This window comes from Myotis davidii, unplaced genomic scaffold (assembly GCF_000327345.1).
Source record: "Myotis davidii unplaced genomic scaffold, ASM32734v1 scaffold1203, whole genome shotgun sequence".
NCBI classification, from domain to species: domain Eukaryota; kingdom Metazoa; phylum Chordata; class Mammalia; order Chiroptera; family Vespertilionidae; genus Myotis; species Myotis davidii.
The window spans coordinates 518340-530316 of record NW_006294353.1 but is presented as its reverse complement, the minus strand read 5'-3'; the positions used below and the strand labels follow the sequence as shown (position 1 = coordinate 530316).

At 50.3% G+C, this 11977-nt stretch overlaps 1 protein-coding gene across 1 annotated transcript in view; it reads left to right on the top strand.

Annotated features, from left to right (window-relative positions):
• The first annotated feature begins 1144 nt into the window (after positions 1–1144).
• The window catches only part of NWD1 (NACHT and WD repeat domain containing 1), a 115386-nt gene continuing 104553 nt past the window's right edge, over positions 1145–11977 (top strand). The window contains exons 1-3 of the mRNA XM_006768436.2: positions 1145–1441; positions 4948–5138; positions 9909–9994. Of these exons, the coding sequence (XP_006768499.1) occupies positions 9911–9994 (84 nt within the window). The 5' untranslated portion in view covers positions 1145–1441; positions 4948–5138; positions 9909–9910. The remainder of the gene's footprint in view (positions 1442–4947; positions 5139–9908; positions 9995–11977) is intronic.

Below are 11977 nucleotides of genomic sequence, written 5' to 3'. Positions count from 1 at the left end.
AGTCGTTCTATAGACCTTATCACTCTATAAATATTTTTGTTATGTGTCTCCAAAAGATAAAGATTCTTTTATAACCTAACAATACCACGATCACACTTTAAAAGCTTGGCATAGCATTCTTTAACACCCATAGATCCCAAGATGGCCGACAAACAGGTTGGACTCTCGTTCAGCCGGGCAAATTATTGAATTTCTCTGAAGCTGATTTCCATCATGAGTGAGCCAGGATAGCAAACTGGAGTCCCCAGGTCATGGGAGTATTGGAGAGTATGTATATTTGCACCTGAAGTTAAAAAGTTACCCAACATGTAGCAACGTGATTATAGTCACATGAATATATAACATGACAGAGCAGTGGTTGGCATCCAGGGGATGGAGGTAGGGACTCTGCCCCCAGGGAACAGGAAGCAATGTTGGGAGTGGTGGCATCTAGTGGGGGAGAGGCCAGGGGCACTGCTCCACATCCCACTGTGCACAGGGCGGCCCCACCCCAGAGCATAAACCGGCCCCAAATGTCAGCAGTGCCAAGGACGGGCAGCCCTGCTCTAGAGACTTAGATTTTATTAACGCTTGCTGGAACGTGGACACCGGCGGCGTTGGTCCCGGACTCTGCCACTTGTTGAGTGTGTCTGGGAATCATAGTCATTAATCATGGCCAACATTTCCTGGGCCTTTTGCATGACCCCAGAGTAGCGCTCGGCTCACTGTACATGTGCATTTCATTCTCTGACCAACCCAGGAGGCTGCTGAGAAGACTCGAGTTCAGAGTGGCCCACACAAGGGGTCTCTCTCTCTGGACCTCATCTCTTCGTCCGTGCTACAGGACCACAACGTCTGCCTCTCAGGTTGTGTGTGGACTGCCGATGCCAAAGGCCAACGGCTGACGCCTCACGGACCCTCAACAAAAGCATCTGCTATGTTGGCTACATTAGCCTGGCACACAACAGTTAACTGCCAAGCCTGGCTAAGTGCCCAGCGAAGCCAGGGCCTGAGAACCACATAATTTCTTTCATTATCCCAGTTGCTGGGGGAATTGGCAGCGAGAGACCTGTGAAATACCTCAGACAAAAGTGACTAGGATTGCCAGGGGCTTGCCTTCCAATCAGCGCTGAGCCCCCAAAACTTTCTTTTCCCACCTCCTTCCCTAGAGGATTGCAAATTGGCCCTTCCACCACCAGCAGGAGTGAGAGGGAGGCGGGAGCCCCCGAGGGAACCCAGAAGGCAGTCGTGGCAAGTCCTTCCCAGAAAGGCCAGTCCTGCTTCGTTGTCTGCGGTGGCAAACGGGAGTAGTGGATGAGCCCGCTGATGTGAACATCATTTACTGAGCACCTACTATGTTCCAGGCACGCCAATCTTGACTGACAAGGCCCTTCACTTGCGGAAGTCACATTCTCCAGGAGAGACAACCAGCAAACAAGCAAAGAAGAAACACCAGCTGGTGGTGAGTCCGTGCAGAGGATTAAAATAGGGTGATTGCGTCAGAGTGACTTGGGAGGTTGTTGAGTAATGGGAGGGTGAAGGAGGGCCTCTCGGGAGGTGGCATTTAAGCTGAAATGTGAAAGGCATGGAAGGATGAAGAATGGGGTGTCCATGGCACGTGCAAAGGCCCTGAGGTTAAAGAAAATCAGCTGTTAGACCAGGAGTTCTTAACCAGGCGTTATTACAGTGAGCCTCGTACATTGGCAATGTCTGGAGATAGTTGTTGTTTTTTTAATCTCACTGTAGGACATGTTTTTATTGATTTTAGAGAGAAGAAGGGAGAGAGAGAGAGAGTGAGAGAGAGAGAGAAAGAGAGAAAGAGAGAGATACCAATTGGTTGCCTCCCATATACACCCTGACCTGGGGGTCAAACCCAAAACCTAAGTATGTGCCTTCACCGGGAATCAAACCCACAACTTTTTGGTGCACAGGATGATGTTCCAACCAACTAAGCCACCCAGCCAGAGCTGGAGATAGTTTTGATGGTCACAACTTTTTTTGAGCCGAAGAAACATTCTTTTCCAACCTCCTTCCCTAGAGGATTGCAAATTGGCCCTTCCACCACCAGCAGGAGTGAGAGGGAGGCGGGAGCCCCCGAGGGAACCCAGAAGGCAGTCGTGGCAAGTCCTTCCCAGAAAGGCCAGTCCTGCTTCGTTGTCTGCGGTGGCAAACGGGAATAGTTGTGGATGAGCCCGCTGATGTGAATATTATTTACTGAGCACCTACTATTTACTGTTGAAGATGTTCCAACCAACTAAGCCACCCAGCCAGAGCTGGAGATAGTTTTGATGGTCACAACTTTTTTTGAGCCGAAGAAACATTCTTTTCCAACCTCCTTCCCTAGAGGATTGCAAATTGGCCCTTCCACCACCAGCAGGAGTGAGAGGGAGGCGGGAGCCCCCGAGGGAACCCAGAAGGCAGTCGTGGCAAGTCCTTCCCAGAAAGGCCAGTCCTGCTTCGTTGTCTGCGGTGGCAAACGGGAGGTGAGAAAGACGGGTAGTTGTGGATGAGCCCGCTGATGTGAACATTATTTACTGAGCACCTACTATTTACTGTTGATGTGACAGTTATTTACTGAGCACCTACTATTTACTGTGATGTGACAGTTATTTACTGAGCACCCCTTTTTGGGAGAGGGGTCTGGCTACTGGAATCCAGTGAGTTGAAGCCAGGTGCCGGTTCACATGCTACAGTGCACAGGACAGCCCTCGCTGCGCTTGCAACAAGGTACGTGCCCTTAACTGTGTGGTTCTCAACCTTCCTAAGACCGCGACCTTTTAATACAGTTCCTCATGTTGTGGTGACCCCCAATTTCATTGTTACAAATTGAACATAATTAAAGCATAGTGGTTAATCACAAAAACAATATGTAATTATATATGTGTTTTCCGATGGTCTTAGGCGACCCCTGTGAAAGGGTCGCTCGACCCCCAAAGGGGCCGCAACCCACAGGTTGAGAGCCACTGCCCTAGACGGACACTGAGGCCCAGAGCTGAGGCCTAGGAGAGGTCACCAGAGTGTGACTGAACCAGAGGGTCTGGGTGGATTGTGGGAAGGTGGCTGGATGGCCAGGCTCGGGCGGGAGGTCCCTGGAGGAGAGGGATAGCAGTGTTTGCTCCCCAACCTTGGGCTTCTAGGCTAGTGAGAAAGTCCTCACTCTGAGCCTGTTTCCTCATCCATTAATGGTGACAGTCAACTCCGCATCACAACGTTCATCAGGTCGGTGCAGCAAAGGACTAACTCGCCCTTGTCCACACCCTGCACAGGGACGTTTTGGCCTTTGCCCAGCTCCTGGGAGGTGTCCCTTGAAAGCCCTGGAAATAACCTGACTGATAAGGGTCTTTGTTAACTTGGGGACTTTGGGACATGCCAGGTAATCGACGCTCACACTCTGACGTATACCAGGGGTGCTGGGCCAGGCGGTGTGAACTGGACTCTGGAGGGACTGAAGACTGAGGTCCGCCATGTCTGTATGATCAACACCCAGTTTACACCCGGGACATCAAGGCTTGGGTGAGCTCCCCCGTTTGCAGTTCACCGTGCATGGTGTCACACTGGTCGCTACGAGAATTAAACCCTGTCCGCACGACTCCACTGGGAGGGGACAACTAGAAGCTCACGCTTGGTCCTCCCCGGAGGCCGCCCACACGCCTCTTCCCTCGGCTCATTTCACTCTGTATCCTTGAGCGTGTCCGTGGCTTCCTCCAAGAGGCCCTCATAACCGCCCAGAGCTAAGCAGGAGCTGCCTGCTCATCTTTTCGTGAAACCAGTGTTGGCGTAATCTTACACGTAAGGTCTCCTTTCAGCTCACTTTGTTTTAGCAATGAGACATTTACAAAAGAAAGGGGACAAAAAAACCCCAAACCCCCAAATAATAATTAAAAAAACATACATTCACAAAATGAAAGGGGACATCACAGAGACAGGTGCAGCTGTCTTATTTAAAAGAGGCATTTTGGAGCTCTGAAAGACGACCAAGAACACATTCTTTCTGTTATTTACTAACATTTAAATGAAAACAAGATATGCTAAATGGCCAGCATTAAGTTGTGTAAAAACTTGTGCGGACGGTCCCTGACTTGCGATGGTTTGACTTAGAAATTGTTGGCTTTGCGACGGTGGGAAAGTGATATGCATTCAGTAGACATCCTGCTTCGAATCCTGAATGTTGATCTTTTCCTGGGAAAACGAAACATGGGGCGAAACTCTCTGCTGGAGCTGGGCAGTGGCTGGGAGCCCAGCTCCCAGTCAGCCGTGTGGTCATGAGGGTGGACAACAGATACTCTATAACAGGGGTCCTCAAACGTTTTAAACAGGGGGCCAGTTCACTGTCCCTCAGACCGTTGGAGGGCCGGACTATAGTTTTAAAAGAAAACTATGAATAAATTCCTATGCACACTGCACATATCTTATTTTGAAGTAAAAAAACAAAACAGGAACAAATAGAATATTTGTATTTGCATGTGGCCCGCGGGCCGTAGTTTGAGGACCCCTGCTCTACAGTGTGACGTTAAGTGCATTTTTGATTTAAAATATTTCCCACTTATAATGGGTTTATTGGGATTTAACCCCACCGTTGAGTCAAGGGGCATCTGTATAATAAAAAGTACGTTTCCCTCTGATCCAGGCCTTGAAACTCTCTCTTAATCTGTATCCTTTCACTGCAACAAACCATCATTACGAGTAAAACAGCTTTTTCTGAATCCTGTGAGTCCTTTTAGTGAATCCCCGAAACCCAGGGTGGACTCGGGGGCCCCAGAGCGGCAGGGTCTTCCCTGAATGGACCAGGCAGGGAAGGGAAGTTGAGGCAGAGAAGGAAGAGGTATGAAAAAGCTCCAACTACTTGGTTGAACTGATGCTCCTATTTCTTGAGTGCCCGCAGGTCAAGTGGGGACTTGACATACCGTCTCCCAGGGTCCGTGCACATTCTGCTGATCACGGGCATTTGGCATTCGTCTTGATTTCCAGGCACATCGTGCTTCCTCCTGTGCTGGCCCCGAGGGAGCGCCTCACCGTCCTCACCTCGCCCGCCCCTGAATGGTCCTCACTCCTGTTCCACAGACCATGCAGCTGATGTCCTGGGAGAGGGGTCACTTGCTTGAATCCTCCAGGAAGGCAGTGGAGGAGACGGCACTCCCGCCGGGCCCATGGACATCGAGGTATAGCTCCCTTCTGTCTGCGGTTTATTAACGTTGACAGGCGGGCGGGCAGGACTTAGATCACCAGGGCATTTTCAATAAGGTCTAATCGCAAGAAGGTCTCTCCCCTGGCCATACAGCCTGTGTTTTTTATTTTTTTCCTCGCTTCATTGTGATGTAATCAACATGTAATATTATTTAAGTTTGCAGTGTACGGCGTGTGGACTTGATGCACTTATATGTCACAAAATGGTTACCATCGTAGGTTATCTAAAGCCTTTATCACATAGTTACCATTTCTTTTCTTTTTTTGTGGTGAGATTTAAGATCTACTCTCTTAGCAAGTTTCAAGTATATCATACAGTGTTGTTAACTATGATCGCCATCCTGTACATCAGATCTCCAGAACTTATTCATCTTTTTTTTGTGGTTATTTATTTATTTATTTTAATAGAACTTATTCATCTCATAATTGGAAATTGGTAACCTTCGACCAACATCTCCCCATTTCCTTTACCTCCCCTACTCTCTGTGTCTCTGAGTTTGGCCCTTTTAGAGTTTACATGTAAGCGAGATCACACAGTTTCTTGTCTGTCTCTGTCTGACTTATTTCACTTAGCACACTGCCCTTGAGGTCTATCCATGTTGCTGGGAGTGGAATTTTTTGCTTATTTCTAAGAGCTCATCAGTTTGATGTGGGCAGGGTCCTAACTGCCCCTGGAGACTTGCTAATTTCCTTTCTTCCTTTTTACTAAATATATTTTTTATTTATTTCAGGGAGGAAGGGAGAGGGAGAGAGAGAGAGAAACATCAATGATGAGAGAGAATCATTGTTAAGCTGCCTCCTGCACACTCCCTACTAGGGATCAAGCCCGCAACCCGGGCATGTGCACTTGACTGGAATTGAACCCTGGACCCTTCAGTCCACAGGCTGCTGCTCTATCCACTGAGCCAAACCTTAGCCAGGGCTAATCTTCCTTCTTATCAAAGACAGCTGGCCTCAGCCCCAGGCCTCCTGCAGGCAAGGAGATCTGATGAGTTTATTTAAAGCTGCTTTCTCCATTCCTTCCCCCAGCCCTCCCACCTCGCACTGCTCACATTAGGGGACAGAGGATTCTCTGTGGTGGTGCTGTCCTCTGCCCTGTGCCCTGCAGGAGGCACAGCAACATCCCTGTGCTCCGCCCACTAGATGCCAATAGCTCCCCTCCCCAGTCATGACAACCAAAGTGTCTGCAGACATTGCCAGTGTCCCCTGGGGAGAAGAATGGTCCCCGCTTGAGAACTGCTGGTTTAAATAGTACACGAGGTGCTTGGACGTTTGTTGGAGGGAATGGTGAGCGCAGGACCGGTGGGTGGGGAGTCCCTCTGAGTGTTCATCCTTTGGGCTTGCCCTGCCAGGGCTGGCACAGCTCCCAGCATCCTGCAGGCTCCCTCTGCACACCTGGGCCCAAGCTCAACTTTCATGGAGCCCCGGGGGACCCAGGTGTTCGAGAGGCTGGCTGGTCCCTGGGCCCCAGTGCCAAGCGCCAAGAAACCACAGTTGCTGTGGCGACTGCTGAGCTCTTAGGGCGAGAAGTCGGTTGGTTGAGGGGCAAAAGGCTCCGTGCCTGGAGGAGCCGACATCCAGGGACCTTGGCTGAGAGGTCACAATCCAATGTCCAGCCACTAGCGTTAGCAGGCCAAGCAGAGCAGCGGGGAGCAGTTGGTTCAGTTCCCCAGGGACCCTGCAGGGGACAGGGCTGCAGGTCACTGAGGGGGCCTTGGAGGGTGAGAGAGACACACCCCACTCCTGATGGCCCTGCCTGGCTGGCCTCCCAGGAAGGCCACTCGGCCACTGGTGTGAGGTGTCTGAGATCCAGTCCCCGTCCCGGGGGAAGATCGTCCAGGTGGGTGGACAGCATGAACGCGGGCCCCCTCAGCCCAGGCACCCGCCGGCGGCTTCTCCAGGGTCAGGCAGGCCCCCTCCCAGAGCCTCCATCCAACAGTGTGGCCATCTTCATCAGCTCCACCGTCTCAGGTAAGGGGCAGGGCAGGGCTTGGGTTTTAGAAGCCAGGGGCACTTGTGGGGGTGCCAGGCAATGGGCAGGGCTCACGGTGTCCCCTCAGAGACCTGGATGTGAATGCAGCCCGGCCAGTGACCCATGTAGGAACGGGAAAGGGGAGCATCCCAGACTCTCTGTTTCTGCTTTGACTATCCAGGCTCAGAGCCTGGCTTGATAGAGTTGCTATGAGTGGCAACCGATATTGCAACTAACGTTTGTGGTGAATGCACGATGCACTAGGCTGAGTGCCAGGTCTTCCCTCGGCCCTGCGTGACGGCCCTGCTCACCTCCCCAACTGTATCTCATAGGATCCTCCCCTCACCTATGCTTTGTAGTCACACTGGGTCCCAGCAGGTCCTGGAACCCGTGAAGCCCCAGGCCCCAAACGCTATAGTTATTCAATTTATGTGTTTGTTGAATGCCTGGCTTACCCCCCTACGCTATGAGTTCCACCAGGGCAAAAACTGCACAGAGAGGTGTTCTGGCAAAAGTTTAATAACCTGTTCTTCAAAAATTTTAAAGTAAAACAATAACCACAACCACATAAAACATCTGATTTGCACTGTCTGCCAATTTCTGTGGTGTAAGTCCTCCCCCACGGTCAGTTTCAAAGCTGCCAGTGTGACTGCATACACACGGAGTGGGGAGGAACTGGGCAGTGGTCCCCTCCTCTCTTTTCCTGCTACAAAGGCAATAGCCGTAAACAAACCCACAAGCAGAGCTCGCAGCCAAATGTGGTCAGATGATTCGGAAGTGATGACTTTTGAGTCCTTGTGATCTCTTATAGCCTTTGCTATAATGTATTCCATTGCACGGTCAGATCATTTAATTTTTCATAATGGCTGTGCCAACAACTGGCTCACAGGATTCCTGAGGATTTAGCCACCCGCTCTCCCAAGCCAGGAGGGGCCAGCTGTGGCCTACGGCATCATTTATATACGTCTCATTTGCTGTTGTGCCCTTGACCTAAGCCGCGTCTAGGTCTAAAGAAACTTCCCAGTTGATGTTTTATGGACAAATGTAAATAACCTGTGGGATTTATGAAACAGGCACGGGAAGGGGAGGGGGCGCGACAAGATCGGAACTGAGGTCAGCTCCTGTGGCAGGATCTGGGCAGTTTCTTTGTACCAGTGGCTTTGAGAGGCCTTTTATTTTATTCATTCATTTAGTTAGTTAGTTTTTGTTAATCCTCACAGGAGGATATTTTTCCATTGAGCTTTTAGAGCAGCGGTTCTCAACCTGTGGGTCGCGACCCCTTTGGGGGTCGAATGACCCTTTCACAGGGGTCGCCTAAGACCATCGGAAAACACATATATAATCACATCTTGTATTTGTGATTAATCACTATGCTTTAATTATGTTCAATTTGTAACAATGAAAATATACCCTGCATATCAGATATTTACATGACGATTCATAACAGTAGCAACATGACAGTTATGAAGTAGCCACGAAAATAATTTTATGGTTGGGGGTCACCACAACATGAGGAACTGTATTAAAGGGTCGCAGCATTAGGAAGGTTGAGAACCACTGTTTTAGAGAGAGTGGAAGAGAGAGGGAAAACAGAGAGAAACATCGATGTGAGAGAACCACATTGATTGGTTGCCTCCTGCATACGCCCCAACCAGGGTCCTGGGCCAGGGCGGTGCCTGCAACCAAGGTACACGCCCTTGACCGGAATCGAACCCAGGAACCTTTGGCCTGCAGGCTCTATCCACTGAGCCAAACCGGCTAGAGCTGGGAGGCCTTTTAAAGACACTAATATGACCTCCTCCGGGCCCTATGGAGAAAACAAAAGCTTCTTCAAAACCTATGTTGCACTAAGTACTTGTAGACTCGGTGGGTCTACCAACATTCATTGAGTGCCCGTGGTGAGTGCTGAAAAATCAGTAACTGCTGCGACCAGAGGAGGTTTTTCTACTTTGGGAGCGTGCAGCCCTGAAGAGCAGAGGGGGAAACTGAGGCTAGCCTGACATTTGGCATAAGGCCACATGGTGAAGTCGGGTGGAGAAGGTCTTAGAATCCAGGTTTACGCTGGGTAGGGCTGCCAGATTTAGCAAAAACAAACAAATAAACAAACAACAACAACAATAAAACCAGGGTATCCAATTAAATTTCATCTCCGATAAACAATGAATAATCGTTTTCTGTAAGTCTATCCCTTATGGTAACAGATGATTTAGGCGTTAACCTATGCCGCCATCTTGGTTCCCATCAGTCTTTCAGATGATTTGTTGTTTATCTCACATGCAAATTGAACTGGGTTATCAGCTATGCACAGGTATCCACATATTGCCTGGAACAGGGCACACTTAATCGAACAGGTTATTTGTTGTTTAGCTGAAGTGCGAATTGAACAGGGTTTATTAGAAATGCAAATTTACCCAAATGGTGTGTGGAATGGGCTATAGTTATGCTACCAAGTTATGCACTGTTTATCTGAAATGCAAGTTCTAACGAGCATCCTGTATTTTATCTGGCAGCCCTAACCCAGGGCAACTACCCACCCTGGTTAGCTGGGAGCGAAGGGCTTCCTGGGATGTGGGATTTTTAGTGCTAGTACCTGGGAAGCCCCGGGCAGTCCAGGGGGTTTGTCTCCTTAGGTTGACCTCATGTATTTGTATCTTTTGATTTCCCCTGAAGGGCCTCAGCCTGGGTGGGAGGGAATGAAGCTAACATCAGAGCCATGGACCAGGGGAGAGTTCTGGGTTCTTCCGTCGAACACCTTCCATGTCGTTCCCTGCAGATATGGATGCGGAGAGAGAAGCTCTGCAGACTACCGCGTACCCCGAAGTGCAGACCTTCTGCCAAAAGCACGGCCTGATGTTTGAGGTAATCATCACCTGCCCACGCCTCCTGCCTCCGTTTCCTCCGCCTGGGAAGAGGGAGCAAGGGTGTGCCCCCCGGGCAGGCCCAGCGGGGCTCTGTGCTCCGTTTAATGCTTTCCTGTTGCGTCTTGAAATTCATCGTGATTTTTGAACAAGAGGCTCCCATTTTCCTTTTGCAGCAGACGCTGCAAATTCTGTCGCTGGTTCTGGCAACGGGCCAGGGAGATAAAGGTCTTTTGAAAAGGCAGGTGGAGGGATGATGGCTGTGCTGTGGGCACTGCGGTTGGCACAGGTGGGTGACACAGTGCTCAGAGCGGAAGCCTTGGGACCCCGCTCCTTGGACATCATTTGTGTGTTGTTTTCCCCGCCCTCCTGGCCCTGCCCGCTGGGGCGGCTTGAGGGCTGTGGGACATGCAGGTGGGTGTTGAGTGGGACGTGCCTTGTTCCGGAGTGCTGGACGCAGTCGCTCCTGGCCCCAAACAGAGTCCCCAACAGCTCACACCAACCTCGGGGCGGGCGGGAGCGGGGCGGGGGTGCGGGTGTCACTGCCTGTGCGTTTGATGTGGAAACCGACAAACCATCTTTGGGGTCTCCGCTCTAATGGGCACTGCCTCCTTGCCATTTATGACAGCAATTCAGCACCTCAAAGTCCCTGGACTATAAGATGAACTGCCATTGAGATATATATATATATTATTGATTTCAGAGAGGAAGGTGTTATGGGTTAGCTCAGCGAGATAGACCACCGACTCAGAATTTAAATTTTAAGAGACTTTATTAAGCTGACCAGCTGACTGCCAGCCGTGTCCTTCCCGTAAGAGCCCACAGCTTGCAGTGCAGACCAAGAGTACAGCAAGACCTTTTATCTGCAACACTACAAAGTCTTTTTTTAAAAAAGAAAAAACAAACTGCAAAGCGGTTCATTAGCCGTTCCTGGTACTGGCAGGGTAAAAAGTTTACATAAAATTTACGAGCAAAAAAAAATAAAAAAAAATAAAAATAAAAATTTACGAGCAGGGTCTCACCTGGCTGGGTTCAATCATAACACATTGCTTTTTTAGCGAGATAATTAGCCATTTTTCTCTCCCATGGTCCCTACCCCTCAGCCTACTTAGTAATTCTTTTTTGTCAGATCCCTGCCCCTAGCACAAAGGGAGAGGGAGAAAGAGATGGAAACATCAATGATGAGAGAGAATCATCAATTGGCTGCCTCCTGCACGCCCCCTACTGGGGACCGAGCCCACCACCCAGGCACATGCTCTTGAGCGGAATCGAACTCGGGACCCTTCAGTCCACAGGCCGATGCTCTACCCACTGAGCCAAGCCAGCCAGGGCTCATTGATACATTTAAGAAGGAAAGAAGGAAGCAGTGCCGGAAATTCGACTGCCCGCCGTTGAGCACGAGACACAGCTCCATGGCAGAGGCCCTGGGAAGGAAAACCTACACGCTGAGAACGGATGGAACGCCACTGTGCCTCCCTTGATGTCTACATGGGTGCTAGCTATGCAACACGCACTGCGGACATCCTCAATCGAAGATGGGGGACAGTGGCCCAGAGCGGGAAGGTTCTCCCCAAGGCTGATGGCTGGCGCTTGTTCTTTCCCCCTTCCTTCCTCCAGTCACAGTCAGCACTGTGGTCCTTTCACCCTGTGGCTGTAGTTCATCAGGGATATTTATCCCCTCGGGGCTAAATAATGTAAGGAAGTAGGGGCTATTCTGCGTCCCACCCTCCCCGCTTCCTCATCCCAGCCTTTCACGGGCTCAGCCTCGCTCCTTGAATGGAACCCTTCCTTCTGCCCGAGGCCCTCCTCTGGCTGGGAGGCAAACATGGCCCGCAAGCGTGCGGTTGCCAAGGCAACTTGGCATCTGATTTTGGCCAAACGAAACGCCCTCCTTCGCCGAGAAGGCTCTGCGAACAAGTGTGGACACGTCCTGCTTTAAAAGAAACAGTTTGAAAATGCTCACGCTCTTACATTTTTTTTTAAA